This window comes from Ptychodera flava, chromosome 6 (genome assembly GCF_041260155.1).
Source record: "Ptychodera flava strain L36383 chromosome 6, AS_Pfla_20210202, whole genome shotgun sequence".
NCBI classification, from domain to species: domain Eukaryota; kingdom Metazoa; phylum Hemichordata; class Enteropneusta; family Ptychoderidae; genus Ptychodera; species Ptychodera flava.
Genome location: NC_091933.1, coordinates 5,138,451 through 5,157,524, shown reverse-complemented (window position 1 = coordinate 5,157,524; position 19,074 = coordinate 5,138,451). Strand labels below are relative to the sequence as shown.

At 37.3% G+C, this 19,074-nt stretch overlaps 1 protein-coding gene across 1 annotated transcript; it reads left to right on the top strand.

Moving 5' to 3' along the window:
- Positions 1 to 492: 492 nt before the first annotated feature.
- On the top strand, positions 493 to 14,655 carry LOC139134663 (short transient receptor potential channel 7-like). Its single transcript, XM_070701630.1, has 9 exons — positions 493 to 747; positions 2,370 to 2,523; positions 3,059 to 3,225; positions 4,581 to 4,772; positions 6,110 to 6,870; positions 9,138 to 9,402; positions 10,008 to 10,181; positions 12,140 to 12,184; positions 13,268 to 14,655. Exons 1-9 carry the CDS (start codon positions 598 to 600, stop codon positions 13,343 to 13,345), a joined length of 1,986 nt encoding a protein of 661 aa, XP_070557731.1. The 5' UTR covers positions 493 to 597; the 3' UTR covers positions 13,346 to 14,655.
- The last annotated feature ends 4,419 nt before the right edge of the window (positions 14,656 to 19,074 follow it).

Here is a 19,074-nt window from a genome sequence, read left to right as displayed (position 1 = left end):
TGCGGCGTGTGTTTATGATGCATTCCTGTAATGGAAATCCGGGTAAACTGGGACGTAGTTGCTTGAATTATCGCTCATCGCATGTAAACATGACACGTACAAGCAAATAACAAATTATGAACATATGGCATGCAAAACATTGTCGTATGTACAAATTTAAAAGTGGGCTGTAAACAATAAATGTAACAAATTACAAGTTGAGTATAGGAGAGGCCTCATGGCTATTCATAGAGCTAGCTTCTATTGTTCTGTCCCATTTTTGGTTGTAAAGATATGAATGCTCGGAAGAATCATTATTATATAGCAAATTTACATTCCTTTTCAATTGCCTGTCTGTAGCTTACATCAAACACTTTTAATTTTGTCACATTCGCAGACGCAACCATTGTTAGTAGTGGGCGACATGTACACACACTTGGGGTAAACAGAAGATTTGTTTCATGACTCGCCACTTAGGGGGTCTATAACACTCTTTTTTGACAATGCTAATTTATGTCGAGTTAATATTGCGTTCTTGTTGTGTAACACTCTGAAATCAGGGTTAAGAAATTACACTCACATTCAGTGCATCCGTTTCGCATCTACACGATCTACTACATGACACGAGAAAAGATACGGCTTGCCTTCGGCCTCGGGCCAAGCTACGAAGAACGCATAGACAACGCAGGAAGTGTTGTTAGTGTAGAAGATGTGTTTTTTCAAATGGTGAAAGACGGAGATGTTGATAGAGTTGATGAATTTTTGAAGGTAAATCGTGTTGAATTCTTCTTGCTTGTGTGAGTTTGGGAATATGTTCTGCATTTGTATGGAATGTGAAAGCGAAATGTAATATAGGGTATATCTGCCTCTTGCGATAATTAAATATCTGCCTATTGCGATATCAAAGAACATTTGTATAATCTAGATCACAGTAATCCATAATTCAGTGAAGTTCAAAAACCATTGATAAACTAGCGCGCTGACAGCAAATAATCGACCTAAGTTAACCATCTCCTTAATACCGATCACCTCATGATCAGTTAGTAAGAGATAAGAAAATATACAGTCCTGATGATTTTTGTCTGTCATTAGAATTAGCCATCGGCTGTTAATTTAATGTCGATGCAAGCGTTCAGATGATTGAATATCTTTAAGGGTACTGGATGACGTGTAGACGACAACAGACGTGCCATTAGCGAAATGCACCGAGTAAATATGACAAAATCGCTGCTTTGAGCGCGCCACAGGCGTTAATCTATGACACTGGATTGACGTTCAATCAAATGTTTCGGAAAGAAATTAAATTGTTGTGATGACAGCATAGTATTACTATAATGGTCTTTATTTACTGGCAGAGAAACAAATGAAACCTATATAAATCATTGTGAATTATTTGTGTGATGTGTATGTAAGGCATAACAGGACCAATATGAGGATGTGCTTCCCATGTCAAAAGCATGAACACAAAACGTGGATAAAACTGCTACTTTCACCGAGAATTGCGTCCCATGAGATGCCATAGATTTGTAGGTTTTAATGGAGAGCATGTAATGAATGGAAGGAATTTGTTCACAAGGGACGCGAGCCTGATGCTTGAAACATCACAAATCTTGATATGAGGGATAAAATCGCACTGATTAAAGGCGTCAAATTATCTGATATGTGGGTTTATGACGGTAAATGAAGCAAAGAGATTTACAACGGCATGTCATGTATGAGTGATTTACGCATAAATGAGAAAGCAGTGCTACGATGAAGTAGACGCACTGAGCAAATGGTATGCCAGATCAATAAAAAGCAGGCGATTACAAGACCTTTTTTTCCTCAGATAAAACTGACAACGTTATTTGTGCCAGAGATACATAGTTGTATTGTCACTACAATCGCATATATTGTGACAGAAAATTATTCTAAATGTTTTAAATTTACAGGTTGTACGTTTCATTCTTCTGGCTGAACACAGACGGACACATCCAGTCCGTATACAATATGGCGACATTCTACCTTGGTTTCCCTTCCTAGAAATCTATGAATATCGCCTAAAACAATCGCTCTCTTCATGAAATCGTTGTTGGAATGTGCTTTGGAGATCGTTTAGGCCCTGTTTTAAATGATCAATCACCGATATATGAAAACAAAATGTATAAACTGTGTAAAATTTGACCGTTGATGTAAAATTCATCGACTAATGTTTGAAGGCTATCGTGTAATTGAAGTCCTGCCGCAACAAACTGGAAGCTGTTGCATTAACTTCAACTGATATCGATGATATTGCAATTTTTTAATTAACATTTGCAAACATGTCTCATCTGCTGAGGACGGAAAGAAAAACGGGCTATATTGTTAATGTCACTTGCTGATTTATCGTGTTTATATTTATGCCCTTAAAGAAAACTCCAGACATCGATGTAAACAAAGTGTACCAAATGGATGATCTACCGTACACAGCACTACAGCTGGCAGCCAGCCATGACAACTTTCTGATGGTGAAATTGTTGCTTGACAACGGAGCACGCCCACTGAGCAAGGACCTCTTACATCAAGGTCAGTGTCACCGAAAATATTTTGTCAAGTATTTTAGTCCTATTTTCCTATTTGCAGGAAAAGCACTATGAATGAAAATCTACTTAATTCATCATAAATCTCGCTGAATAAGTCGTGTGATAATTTATCAAAATTATAATGTCACAATACAATTATAGGTCATTATTAAATGGATAGTCATAATTCCATTAGTTGCCACAATAAATTGCACCTTAGAAATCAACACGTGTTCAAATGTTAAATGAAATGACTCGCTAGTAAGGGTAGTAGATTTTATGGTACATTCACTTCTTTATAAAAGACTCATGAATAATCAAATACAAACTTTAACAAAGACTGTTTATCATGAAGGTACTGACTTAACACCCCCTTGCATATATATATATATATATATATATATATATATATATATATATATATATATATATATATATATATATATATATATATATATGACGAATTTTAAAACTATACTCTTTTTTCCCTTTTTCTTACAACTCAAACATAAACTTTCATACGTCTCCATTTAAAAAAGGTAAAAATCTTTTCAGAAGACAAGTGGAAATATTGCATTTGTATAGATCTCTCACCAGCCCATCATATATAGCATTGACGAGTGTCGATCCACTGTGTAAGACACTAGAGCTGATCGAAGAGGTGGAGTCTCTCTCAAAGAAGATTTACCTCAAACACTGCCACATGGTAAGGGAACTATCGTTGGTAATTATTTCGTACGTTTTCTCGTGCATTTTCCAAACGCGTCTCCTGAGATCATTAAAATGGTTGCGGCATCGTTTTCATGACTTTTTGCATTTTAGCTTCTTAATTTTACTATCAAACTAAAATTAATTCCTGTAAATTGTTACTGTTTCCTGTAAATTGTTACTCTTACTAGAATAACTCATTTTTAGGACTTTCGAAACATCTTACAATAAGGCTGCTGATGACTCCATTAACTAGTCGGAGTATCAAATGCGACACTGACAATTAAACACAGAGAGGGCAAGTTAATTTACACATAAAACAGACACACATTTAAATTGACACCGAATCTATAAAGAACTCACTTGTGTTATGCATGCTTTTTTGAGATGCCTTGTTTAAGAAAAAAAATCTTGTAGTTGCAATGAACTCGAGGTCTTCGTGAGACTGTACTGAGAAACGATCCCGATAAGACGTTAAAGTCATGGAAGAATAAACAATATGTACTTTGTGCAGGATGATTGTTATAGTTATTAATCTCGAATAAAATCTGAATTCGCAAGTTTGAACACTCAAATTTTGCTACATCCATGGAAGTAATTTGCAAAATGAACCCCAAGTAGATGGACAAAGAGCGTACGTGCATCGCGTCATCCACTAGTCAAGAACACACTGATTGTTCTCTATGTGGATATTCGTTCAATGTTCTGTTTGTTTGTTTGTTTGTTTGTTTGTTTGTTTGTTTGTTTGTTTGTTTGTTTGTTTGTTTGTATTTTGTAGTGCTACCAGGTTTTTAAATGGCGGGATACATGTATTTGACATGAAGGAAACACTGTACTGCCTTTTACATACTATATTGCCTATTGTATTATCAATTAATATCATTCTGATGCAGTAGCATGTTATTGAATCCAGAGATATCTTGACGTCATCTGATTACAAAGAAAAGAAGCCCATTGGTCTTTCATGGATAAATGACGAAATGGCTGGGTGGCTTGCTAGGGGCGGGGGGGCCTGAGGGTGGAAAGGAAAAGAGGAAAGAACGAAAGGAAGAACGGGCGAAACATCGCTAGCTTGCCAATGTTTGGTTTCACTCGTTCAATTTTTGCTAAATCATTCGAATTTAAAGTTCACTGAAAAGGAAAGTGATGTTTTTCTGGTATGTGTCTGTTTCTGCCGAAGATGTATCGGAACTTTGATGCATTTCAATTTGTTTTCTCTCTTTATTTTAGTCAATCGAAGGTGACTTACCAAAGACTGAGTGAGCAAAACTAGATTTGTATACGTAGAGACGTGGGGACGCTTAACACCTACGATTTCAGGTACTTGTCATGTAATTCTTTCTCTCTATTCAGGGTGAAATATGCTCCATAAAGACCAAGTTAGAGGACTTTGCCATCGATATCATCGCACGATGTGACACACGTGAGACATCAAACGAAGTGCTGACCCTTCTGCGCGGTAGGAACAGAAGCTGTTACTCAAAAGTAACGTCGCCGTCATATTTTCCTGTTTTTGACATCGCCATCAACAGTAATGCAAAGAGGGTAAGTGAAAATATTACTGCTGCGCTGAAGTAATGATCAACTTCAAAGTGCATTTGAAAATACTATTGAAAACATACTGCTGTTAGAGTTTATACGTGTTTCTCATCCCGAGTTTTGGTGTTTTACTTGTATTCACAAGTTTTTAAATGTGTTTTTGTACCTTCCTTGACTGTCAAGTTTGCACATGTTTTGTTCACAGTCATTTTTGCTAGTGTATTCTTTTGGACTGCAGTAGAAATGAAGTCTTAAGACTTTCCTGTGATACAAAAACAGCTCATGGTCTTGAGTGTTTTATATTTGTTATTGTTCATTTGTGTGTTAGTTTATACTTTTTGTTTATTATTTGTGCAAAATAAACAAATAAAAACAAAGGCACTATGCAAATTTCTGGTGTGAGTTATGGCCTATTAACATTGTGTAAAATGTTGGGACAATTGTTGACAAATGATTTTAAGTCTGAACTTAAATTCAGTGTCCAACCATAAAATCGGACGTTAAACACCCACACGCTGTGTTGATTAATTGAATACTGGGCGATTAGACATAGGGTTTAGAGTAGAAAAAATACTGTATTTCACGAACCACAAAGATAATGAGAAAAATCATACAACTACATCTGACAGGACGGCGCACGTCAAACCAACTTGAACTGATCCGTTATCTCAGTTGGTAGCGCATCCGAACTGAATTCGGGGGACGTGAGTTTTAGTCTTACACGGGTCATTTTTTCAAGCCCCAAAAGCCCCAAAAATTTGCAGTGTAGAGACAATCAGATGTAGTTGTGTGATTTTTCTCATTAGTTTGTACAATACATTTCCACGCTACACAACACTGGGGAACCTGTCATATTACAGAAACATTTCAGATTACAAATTTGCGGTTCCTTAAAACAACTCCTTCGGAAGAATAAGCAGTGTAAATCTGAGGTCTCTTTCGGGGAAGAAAAAGGGCCAAGAGGACGGCGCACGTCAAACCAACTTGAACTGATCCGTTAGCTCAGTTGGTAGAGCATCCGTACTGATTTCGAGAGACGTGGGTTCAAGTCCTGCATGGGTCATTTATCCTAGCCGAAAATAATTGCAGTGTAGAGACAATCAGATGGTTGTTTGATTTTATTATTAGTATATATATATATATATATATATATATATATATGTGTGTGTGTGTGTGTGTGTGTGTGTGTGTGTGTGTGTGTGTGTGTGTGTGTGTGTGTGTGTGTGTGTGTGTGTGTGTGTGTTTGTGTGTGTGTCAAGTTTAAAAATGCCTATATCTGTTTTCGATTCTGTTTTTAAATAAATATATATATAAACATTCTTTTTTCGACATTTTTTCTTCAGTTTGTCTCCTATTCAAGATGCCAAAAAGAATTGGTATTAATGTGGTACAGCGGTCAACTGAAGACGTTTAAAGGCGAAAACGCAGTTGAAATACTCGGCTTAATCATCTTCATGTTGGTCGTGTTTGGATTGTTCCAGCCGGTACTAGCCGTTTGGTATTTGTTGGTGCCGTGTAGTCGTCTCTCCCAGAATCTTAAAAACCCGGTCAACCGAATGTTCATGTCCCTGCTCTCACACACTGTCTTCAATTGTATGTACCTGTGGTTTTTGATTCAAACTCTACCAAGCGCCTTCAACGGGAGGGACATGTCTTCAGAGCTAGTTTCTTACTTCAATTATACGTACTTGTGGTGCTATGTTATTGGTATGCTATTAGCTGTACTATCCGACGCCAAAACTCTGATGACTCGAAGCCTAACCTCGACAACTATTGGTATTCAGAATGCATTGCTTTGCGTGTTATTTCTCTCCCAGTTTCTTCTTCATATCCTCTACACTAACTTATCAACGACTCCAGACACTGAAGCACTTTTCCATGCCTTCTACCGATGTACATGCAGCTGTACACTGATGACGTCATTCCTGACAATCGTCCCTTACTTGCAGTTGAGCTCGTCGTTGGGCCCGATGCTGATCAGTTTCAAAGGAGTGATGAAGGATATTCTTTGCTTTTTGACCGTTTTGGCCGCGTTTCAGACATCATATACCTTGGCCTTTTATTGCCTGTATCTCGATGGAAACTCTACAACCGATTCTGACAGGTATTTTGAACTAATCAGATATTCCGTTTGTGATATTCTTGGAGAAGCATCAGTTTTCACTAAAGAGTGATTTGCAGTAACAGTTTATCTTTTTCAGCACATTTATTGCCTTTTTCGAAGATGTTGATAAATTAAGCGACGGAGTAAAGTTTTATGCCTAAGTATATGCGTTTGCTCAGGGATATGCAACTTCAGTCAACTGAAATAGAGGGGTATTTCATATCATGAAATATGTCTATGTTGATCGCCTTTTCGAAGAGAAAATGTATTTACCCGCCAAGCGGTAAGATGCAGCGCATTAAAGTAACCATACTTAATTATCATGCGTGCGGTGAATATCGACTTCATCGAACATTTTAACACGGATGAAACATTTAGACAGATTAACAATGGCGACATCTAAATCACAAACTCGCCAAAATTGCACATTGCCTAGCGATATCACTAACCGTTTCCAATATCCCCGACTGCGTATAGTTAGATGATTTGGCAATTACCGGAGTGGCACATAGTGAAAGTCTGTAAAGATGTATAGTAATTTAGGAATAGGCACTGTACACAGCGTGACAGAGAAAGCACAAGGAAAATTTAAATGGAAATTGGAGAGGAAACCGATGTCTCACAACATAGAAAAATATTCTCTTCTGAAAAATCAATCTTGTACGAGTTTACTCTATTGTCCTGATAACTGAAAGTTCAAAATTTTGTGTCAATATAAACTTACTGAAGAGTTTACACTCGTGTATTAGTTTTTGCTGTCATATATGCTGGCTTAGAGCCAGGCAGCTGTCGAGCCAGATGGCTGAAAATTGAAATATCGCTCGGCGGTCAGCAACTTCGGTGCATACGGATGCTGTACTGAAACACGACCATGCAATTAAGTGTTTTTAAGTTATGATGTCTTCGTAGTTGAATTCATTTTACATACTGTGTCACATGGACATATATCTATTTTTTTCTGATAACCAAATCTGCATCATTGAACAAAACTGATAGTGAGAATCATACTGCCAATGTTAATGTGACATAAGTCTTATTCAATCAAAACCAAAACGTCCCAATGAGTGCAGAAACTATGCTGGACAATGTAAGGTTATTTACAAAATAACGGGATTTATGCCGGGGATTTATGTCTGAGTACATCGAGCAGCGGAGGTATTGCCCGAGACGCGTACCCGGCTACGATGTACGAGGATAAAATCTCGGTATTTTGTGAATAACCTTATTATTATACAACTTTTTAGTCCAATTTTAGGATGCCTGTCACTCACTGCACTGAGCAATCGCGAGCGGACTGGGAACGCGTTCAGCAACTGCACAGAACGAAATTTCAACCCGCGCTGCGCAGTGCACGTGGTAGAAATTGTAGGTCAGCTGCACAATTACACTCAAATTCACAGGTTTCGGAATGACCATTATTTACTGTGCGAAGTACTAAATGTTTCGAAGATGCTTTTTTGTAAAAAAAATACACATCTTTTCTTGTTTCTCCTCGCGTTGACGTAAAGGTTTTCTGAGGTCAAAAGTCGCATAGCGTAAAATAAAACCTAAAGGTATTATTCTCCGCGTCAAAGTTACTAGACTCCGCGTCCTCTGATACCGAAACGTACTTTACGACAAAACTCCATAGGTTACAGACGGAGGTGTATCATAATTGTCTATAATATTACATCAATATGAACAAAAACACTATCGATCAGACTTTCACCCATAATTGATCCGTAATTCTTAGGCTGGCAAATGCGTCTTATCGACAAAGAGAGTCCCTTTGAAGTATGACATTAAACTGGTCCAATAATCACTTTCATTCAAGGTAATACATTACCAGATCATGTGATTACTTACATACACGTGAAATAAAAATTGTGCTCGTGTTCGTACTTTTGGTACTTACTTTGTCATAAATTGATATTTCGTTTGGTCAGTCTGTGCCATATTTGCCCATAAATACAGTATAGATAACAGTTCCTTGCCTTGGGACAACAATATGTTTTATGTGCCGTGAAACATTTAAGTCATTACTACTCAATTTATGTAACTATTCTAAAACACATGAAATCAAAAACAACACTTCTTGGCAAAGTTTTGCAAGTTTTGAGTAGCGAGTCGTCCATCTTGACTGACATCTGCCGTGTCAGTTTCGGTTACCATGGCAGCTTTTCGTATCAACCTTGCTCCTCTGTTTTAGTCTCACAAATAGTCGTTTGCTCTCGTAGGCTGTATAACAATAGTGTCTCTGTTGTCTCTGTCCGTATTTTTTCGATAAGATTCACTCAAACACTGTGGAGTCTGCTGTGGTCTGTCTTCGGCGTTCACAACATTGAGTATCTAGCAACACCCGTCAGCACCTGCTCTCCGAATTCAACCTCTGACCTGAACCAAACTTCCCACTGCATGTACTCCACCCCTACGTCCGAGGCCATCACTTCCAACTTTGGACAATACATGTATTTCCTTTACTGCGGCGTTGTAGTTTTGACTTTACTGAACATATTCATCGCTATGCTTTCAAGTACATATGCACGAATACAGGTAAGGGCATGCATAATAAGTACGTATAAGAACAAAATTAGAACCAGATATGGACAGTACAGGTATCTTCAGTAAGAAATGGGTACCATTTCGACATCCACATGAAAACTGTTCTCTATAGCGTAAACTGGCCATCTATAATTCACATTTGATCATATTGTATTACATAACGAAATATAATGCATATTCTGACAGGGAGATACAAGAGTACCTTTCAAATGCTGGCATATAATAGTTTTGTCTGAAGAATTTATGGTAGTATCGATGAATTCTAAATTGTGTACACATACATTTAAAAGAAATGGCCTCTCATAAAAACGCGTACTTATTTCTGTTAAGAAAGTGTCATTTTCGAATGTCTTTTTATCAGTATACACTTGTATTTGACAAACTGAAGATGGAAATACGTGATATTTGTAACAAAACAACTCCTTAAGATCGTACCCAGCTAATAAACATACGTGAGGGAGCACTATGAAATAAATTATATCTAACACAATAGATGCAATGAAAGTACAGATAGACACAAGGGTGCATATGTAAGCATTTTTATGGCATGTACGAGTAAGTAACAAACGCGAATTTCTTTTTCCTCCACCTACAAGGACAACCTGGATGCAGAATGGACGTTTGCCTACACGACGCTGATGATTGACTCAGCAAGACAACGCTTTTCTTTGCCACCACCGTATAACATCTTAGAACTTGTGATGGTCACCTGCAAATTTCTCTTAGGGAAATGTAAACGCCAATGTGCCGCTCTATGCTGTGACAATCAGGTTAGCAAATACTTACAGGTTTTAAAACGAATCTGTAAACTTCGTTTTATTTTCCATACTTTGCTGCGTTTCTAAAACGCAGTGCTTTTTCCCCTTTTTTTGCAAAATCACGTTTTAATACTTGATCATCAACATAGCTCTGGCATACACGTGTAATGCCTAATGTCATGATTGACGACAAAATTTCAGTGTGGACTGGTGTTTATTTACCAACGATAATGTAAACTATGCGCTGTTTGTAAGGCTGATACAACAGCAATACAAATATTATCAAAAGTACTGTCTGTTGTTACGGTCCCTGTAAAGCGTGGTCAAAAAGGGGAGTGCATAATTCAATAAAAGTGAATCCAATATTTTTTGCTCGATGCCAACCGATAATCACGTGATCGTCACCGAGGTTATCAAGATCAGTATTTTCAGATGTTACCATTCTATCAAAACACTTGTTGTCGTCGTTCATGTTGTCGTTTTAACTACAGAACAAATACTAACCATTCCCGTAGTCAACATTAAAATGCTCCATGGAATTTCACTTTTACTGGTTCAAACAGAGTGGCGTTTTCAAACCATACTTTATGTCCAGACTGGACATAAAATGTCTTTTATTAAAAGTGTGTATTGAGGTCGTTCGACTTAAGGATCACTAAGGAAGTTGAACCACTTTCTAATAATTATTACTTGCTCTCTGTCGTTAAACAGGGGAAGGGAAAATTTTATGATCGTTTGCAGTTCGATGGTGCATCTTTATAACTTCCGCTTTACCAGTAGGTCGTTATTGAACTGCGATGGCCCTATAATGCTTCATGTACAGTGTTCGACTAGCTTATCTGCCAAAGAGGTCGATGAATTTTCTTCGAGGGTGGAATTGACTTGTTGTTTCGTTTTTTTGTTCTATTTTTTTGTTCACTTGTTTTTTTATTCATTCATTTATTTATTTATTTACTCAATCACCGAACGATTGAAAGACCAATCACTGAGTAAGGTACGAACACCTTCTATCGAAGGAAAGCGGGAAGGAGTAAGGTGCCTTACTCAATGACATGACACTATGCTTGAGCCTCTAGGTCACCACCCTTTGACGTTTAGTTCGCAATTTTCGCTAAATATGTATTGCATTTGACGGTACTTTAGCTTGGTCATAGTATGTCCATTTAAGGGCATACTAAACCTGTTTCAGAAAAGTATTTATGGCTTCTTATGGCTTCGGCAGTCTGGAGAACGTCTAGCCCTGGTTTGTAGAGTGATCGTGGTATAGCTAAAACACAATTAACTTACTAAAAGTACTCCACTTTTCCTACAGTACGAGGGTTGGATGTAAAGTTGTGAGCCTAACTATGAAGTCCTACTGGAATGAGTTTCTATGCTATTTATTTTTCAACATAGTCCCCCTTGCGGTCCACACACTTCTCCCAGCGGTGCTGCAGCGCTTGGATCCCTGCTTTGTAGAAAGTTTCATGTTGGTGGTCAAAAAAGTCCTGAACGGCGGATATGACGTCATCGTCATCGTCGAAATGCTTTCCTGCTAACTGTTTCTTCAAGTTGGGGAAGAGATGAAAGTCTGAGGGTGCTAGGTCATAAGAGTATGATGGGAGTTTGAAGCCGCAGTCACGCACTGTTGCCATGGCAATGGCTGACTTGTGGGGTGGAGCATTGGCCTGATGGAACGAGACACCTTTTTCTCAACTTTCTTCCTCTTTTTTTTTGATAGCCTCCCTTAAGTCTTGTATTAGCAGTCAAATACACAGTGAACTTAAAATAAACCAGTCGGTCATAAGTATGAAGAGTTGAAATAAATGCAAATCAAGCTTCATTGATCTGGCATCGCTCCTTCATAGTTAGGCTCAAAACTTTTCATACAACCCTCACATGTTTACTGCGTTGCATGTTGTCGATATTTCTTAACGGCACTAAATATCTGATATTTTGTTCTAAATGCAAGGCATGTTTCTATATTCCAGCTCGATGATCAGAGTGCAGCCATCCAGACAGCAGAGTATGACATGGTGAGTAATGATCTGCATGCACAGTTGTTACTTGATCAAACACAAAACCAAACACACACATTTATAAATCTTGCAAGTGGATCTCCAAAGTGTATCCATGAAGTGACCTTTATTTCAACTATAAAATCAATTATTATAATGGTCTGATCGCCTCATCTGATACTTAATGGTTCATGTCTTAATTATTTGGTCAGTTCGTTTATGAGAGGCATGTTTTATCGGATTAATGGTTTCAACATACAGCAGAGCATTTAATCATTATGGTGGTGTTCTTGAAGCAAACGTCATTCGTGACCCTTTTACATTATATTTGACAGCTGTTAATGCATTTCTTCAATTCAAACAAATTAAGAGTGTCGATAGCTCAAGGGCAGGCCAACTTCAAAGGTACATTAGCCGTAACTTGCCATGTACTTTCCATTATATTTTGTGTTCGTGAAATACAGTTTCTTGTACTTCTCCCAAGAATTATGACAACATAATATAGTGTTCAATTGACCAACACAACCTGTATGTATGTATGTATGCGTGTAATTTCTAATATTATATTGTGAAACTGTAGTTCACTCCTCACTGTAATTCATTTACATTACATGTTGTATACGATGCATTGTATTTGAAAGGCCAATACTTTGAATTCAACTTAAATTTGGAAGAAGAAGAAGAAGAAGATGATGATGATGATGATGATGATGATGATGATGATGATGAAAAATCCACTTCCTCAGCTAAGTCATTGAAAATATAACAAAAAGTTGAGGCTAATATTCCTTGAAATATCCGGCTCTGACTGTTTGCATAGACCATTTAGTTTTGTCATAAACACTTGGATGCAATCAGTGTGTCTCGGATATGTAAAGCTATTATCCGTATCCTCCACAAACGTTTTTCTTAGTAGATATTCACTCTGAAGCATAGTTTCATTCGTTTGGATTAAAGAAAGGTATAATCAAAGATTTCGACACTCCCAAAACATTACTGCACTGCGCATTCCGTGTCACCTGCATTTCTAATGATTAAAATTGATGTGAGTGTGTTCTAACCCCACTGAATCATGTCTTTCTCTCTCCTTCCACACTGAAGTTGATGAAGAGGATTCTTTGCGATTACTTCACCGAACAGGAATTCCAGCGAGGAAAAACAAACTTTACATCAAGTTAGGATGTCTTCATGTCGGTAAAAAAAGGTTTAGTCTTCTCCAATAACATCCGAGGATAGGCAGAACATCGATATTGTACTTTCCTCCAATCATGATTATTGTATCATGCGCACTATATTAAAGGCGTAAAATATAGTTTTGCATATTAGATGTAATAAATGTATCATTTATTTTGTGTATTTATCATTTGGTTTACTTGACTCTGGCAAAACTGATACAAAATGGTTCAATTTCTTGTAAACTACGAACGTGATTTTTTTTATCTGTATAAAGCTGCTTAATATTCGGCGAAAATATCTATACATCGATATCATATCTGAAATTGAAATATGCACAAAAAGTGTTCGACAAAGCAGATGAATATAGTTCAGATTTTCTCACAGACAGACCAAATAAAGATAGCGACTTTATAACATTTTTGAAGTTGGTTACATACAGTGAAATCAGTGGTTTAAAAGAAACGTTTAGATATGAGCTGAAAGGGTTTCCCTGGTGGATACGTAGTGTATCCCTAACTTTACTGTAATGACTCCCTAATGTACTATTGATTAATGCCTGACACAGTGTACGCAGTCTTACTTAGATTAATGGTTGACAGATTCTCTTTGTCAAACTGCAAGCATTATATTTGTATTTATTGTTATAAATATTATTAGTATTATTAGAAATATTACTGGAAATATCATAAGTCAGACAAATTAATGTACAGACAATTTATACTGTATACCTTGCAACCTTTTCATTGTGTTCTTTGAATTCAATTATGATGGAGTATACGTTTAGGGAGCGTTCAGTTAGTACGGCATGTGGTGGGCCGACAAAATCCGGGGGTCACCTTAAATTTGAGAACTGCAAAGGGGGTCATGTATTTTTCAAACAGCACAGAGGGGGAGTCACATGATTGCCATAAGTATACATTCCGTCAAAAAGCAGTTTCAGTTTTCAAAAATATTCTTGGAAAGAAAAATGATTCTCTACATGATTTTATTCTCTGAATTGAAGTAAATCTGAATAAAAGTATATGTATTATCTGTCACATGAACATCTTGCCGTGGCAACTCTACAACAGGCTTAAGCTTGTCTTCTTGTAAGTTTAGCTCGCTGAGCGCAATGAACAATTCCTATCAGCCATTGGCTGAGGTAAGGCAATGATTAGGTGCAAGCTATATGTTAAAATGAAACTGGCTTACATTCAAATGTTCCCCCTGTGCTGTTGCATAGCACTACTGTTGATATCTGACCAATTTTCAAGAAAGAGATGTACAAAACTTATCTGGATAAATAAACACAAAGGTTGGAATATAAATGAAAAGTTTCAATGACTTTGTTCTTTATATCAATTAGCAATAAGGAAGAAATACATAAATATACCTTTTTGTACCATAAAATGAATATGAAATATGTGTATATACTATACAGTAAGGTATCCTTAGCCCTCAGCTAGCATTATGGTACTGTTTCCAGAGTATTCAGCTAGGGAGTATGTCTTTGATCAAGCACTTTTACCGTAGCTCACTTTGATTCCCCTCCCCGGAGCAGTGGGTATACTTATAGGCCTGTAAATTGGCTATTTGATCCCTTCATGACCTTGTATCCCGGGATTTTTGGTGATCTGAGGGAATTCCAAAAGCAACATTTTCCCTTAAAAAAAATGCATGTATGTGAGAATGCACAATTTCTCTTGGAGGTGAGGTCCGGTGGAAATGTGGTTGAATGTTACAGAGTTCTCAATCAACCAGCTGGTAGACGTATATAAACACAAATACAAGGATGTGTGGTCCAAAAACAGAACAGTAGACTACCACGTTAGAAGTAAGCTGTCGAATAGATCGTGGAGTGAACGTGATGGCCCACACCAGCCAGTAACTGCTGCCGAGAAAAGCCAATCGATTGGGGCCAGTCTAAACAAATACTTAATTCATCACAATCTGTCAACCAGAGGGAACAAAAGAGGCAAAGTCAAAGCAGTTACCTGTGATGTACTCAGGAGAGAACAGAAAACATTGAAACCCAGAGAAAGATCATAAATTATTTGGAAACTGTTCAAAATACAGATAGTGACAGTGACAAACTCAGAGCTTTTTGCCGAGGATGAGGATGATGATGATGTAATCCATGAAATTGGCAGCAGCACAAATGATGAAGAACTTTTTTAACCTTCCGAGACACAGTATACAGTTGCAAGTTCTGGAAGAAGAACAGGATCTCGGGAAAAGCTTATGTTATCTATTGTATCTGTGCCCCGGTAATGGCCAGTGTTATCATTCTAAACTGGATCAATACTTACTCAAGGAATAGGGGGGGTTATGAAATTTTGTCCTCTTAAAAGGGGGGAGGTCATCAATTTGGGGGGCAATGAGTGGGGGTTCCTTTATTATGACTTAAGCACAGGAAGAATTTGCCGGCCCACTCTCGGCCATAATAACTGAACGCTTTCTTATTTAGAAAATTACAAGTTCATTACGTCACCATGTAATAACCAAAATGAACATTTTACAATTTGTTCAACGTTAAATTATGCACCTCCAAAAATTAAAACTCAAAATAGCCGCTTTGTTTTTCAACCATAAACTCCATCGTTACTGGAAAAGATAATGAAGATAATGTTTATCAACACAAAATCTTTGCTTTCAAAATGATTACACATAAGTGCAACCTTTCGGAAAATTGAAAGAGTCTAAATACCTATCCTAGTTACTATTCTGTCCATAATCTTGATTTATGACTCGACTTTATCCACCACGGAAACGAATTCCAAATATTTGCCGCGTTCAAACATACAACATATTGTATGGATTGCTATAAAAAACGGCTATGAAACTTAAAATGGTGCAGGCCTAAAATATATCTGACGTTAAAGCAGAGCTGTTCAAATAGCAACGTACGAGAGTAATTGAACTGACTTAAGTATTAGTCATCGATGGCCCAATGGAAATTGCAAATTTTGTGAATGATATATGACGTGACATTTCAGTGCCATGTGGTTATAAGAATTACTAGGGGGTCACGCAGGTTTTGTCATCGTAAAAGGGAGGAGGTCATCAATTTCGGGGGCGATGGGAGGGGTTCAGTTATTTTGATTGAACCTCAGGAATAATTACTTAAGTAGTTCACTGTTCCCTGGCTAGTTTATTTTCCCAAACTTGTAATTGCATAGCAACCAAGGGTACATCTTATCTGTATCTGGAACTGAAGAAGTAGTTTACAAGAGTACGAGAAAATAAAGAGAAACAGTAAAAATATGTAATATTAGATATAAAGAAAAAGGGATTAAACCTCTCTCTCTCTCTCTCTCTCTCTCTCTCTCTCTCTCTCTCTCTCTCTCTCTCTCTCTCTCTCTTTGATCAAGGTTCTCTGTTGCTCAAAAAAAACCCGCTAAATGGGCAATATGACCATTTTCTGTCATTTCCTTCTTGTTTCTAATCAAGACTCTTTCATTCTCGATCTTTTCATCGAGTTTCAAATTTAATTGCTCTTTCTATAGAGACATTAGTTCAATGAACTGATACACTTGACAAATGGCCTTGAGTCTATTCTCTCTCATACAAGAGTAAGAAATTACAATAACTGAAAGATCTGATGGACATGTAAAGACGAAATATACAAGTTCGCCCCAATATTGGCACTCACAAGCTCCACAATAAGTACAGACTAGCCCAAAGTCTGTGGGCGAATAAATATCAAAACAGAGTAAATTAAAAGGAAAGTTAAGCAATACACTGGCAGGCTGTTGCGTAGATCGTGGGGTGAACGCAATGGCCCGCAGAGTAGCTACGCCAGCCAGTAATTGTTGCCGAAAAAAGCAAAGCTACTGAGGCAAGTTGACTGCCCTTAGGCTGTTCTCGGCCACGCAGCTTATCAAATCGCTTACAATTTAAACAGCCATTGCTAACAGTTGACAACATCAATATCGTGAAAAAGATTGAAAATGGGCAAACAATATTGAACATCAAACATATCGACCCGACATGTTCTTTTCGTTAGATCCAGATCGTTTACCGAATGGTTACGATTAAACACAAAATATTTGCATTTAATAGCTTTTTTTAATGCTTTCATTGTATTGGCCAGACGATCCGCCATCTGTCTGTAATGGTGTTTGTTGAATTAATCGAACGATGTTCACGAGCTAGGTAATCCGATTCGTACCGTTGTCGTCAATTCGAGGACCTCCAGCTCAGTCATTATCAGAAATGTTCAAATAAAGGTACTTTGACATCAATTTTACGTACGTCTCAACACCCCCCCCCCCCCCCGACTTCGTCTTGGAGAAATGGCTTTCGATGTAGTTTGCGGGTCGTAAAAGCGCCGTTATCAATCCTTGGTGCTCGCATTTATGGATGCAATCTTTTGATCTCAATTTAGTTTTGTTTTTAGACCAAGTGAGAAGTGTGTGCTTATGCCGATAACACACGAAAATTAACCTCAAAAATTTTTCAGCCGAGGGTGGCGCTCTTGTGGCTGATCATTGAGGAAACTCGCTGTCGGCGATCTTGATACAGATCTTGGGAGTTGGGTTTGGAAACAGTAATACATCTAGAGAAAACTGGAAAATAGTGATGGAAAAATTTACGAATTGTCTTAAGATCTGGAATACTAGAAATCTGTCGTTTAAAGGCAGGGCAATAGTAGCTAATATGCTGGCTGCATCAAAATTATGGTACCTGGCATCATTTGATCACGTACCTAAGGAAATTAATGAAGCCAATAGTAAATTATGGAATTTTATTTGGAGAGGCAAACGAGAAGTTATAAAAAGGGGCATTTTCATTCAAAGATATGATGACTGTGGCAAAAAAGTTGTCGACATTGAAGAAAAATTAATGCACTCCAATTAAAGTGGCTTATGAAATTATTTGAGAAAAATCCAGATAAAGGGACCCCTAAATGGGCCAGCTTATCAAAATATTTCATAGCGAATTATGACAATAAACTGAATAGTGATTATCACTACCTCCATCTCAATTTCAAAGTCAACAACAAACGAACCCAAATGGTGTATGAGGATATGTTAAATACCTGGAAGTCACTTAGACTTACAAGAATCTACCAACATCAAAACAGAATATTCTTAGAGAAGTTCTGTGGTATAATGACAATATTAAGAATGAAGGAAGTGTCCTCTTTTATGAAAAATGGTCAAAGGTGGAATTTTAAGGCTTAAGGACATCTGGAATGATGACAGAAATGACTGGCTTCAACAATGGGAAATAATTGCAAAAATTAGAGGAGGTACAAATAGACATGTGCAAGAGGAAATCAAGACAGAGTATGAAACACTCCTCAATGCTATTCCAGATTCCTGGAAACAAATCATCTCTCAAACATCTAAAATGAAGAAAACTATGATATTTTAGACTTAGAGAATTATGGTCTGACAAAAAGTGATGTCGAAACCAAGTCACTATATTGGAAATTAGTTGAAAGAAATGGCATGCAGTCAACAGGAATTGTCAGCAATTCAGTAAATGATTAAATTGGAAGATTTTCCATCGAGGCCTAGTCACAGGAAGCTATGCCAAATCTTTCAATTTAAGTGATGGGAAATGCCATATTTGTGGCCAAGAAGAAACACTGGAACACATCTTATTTGAGTGTAAATATGTTAAAGAAATCTGGCAGAAATGTATTCTTTCTTTGTCAGAAAACACAACTTTGATAATAATATTAATATCAAAAGATTAGAAATTGCAGGAATCGAAAATGATAATAATGCAACATCTGACATTAT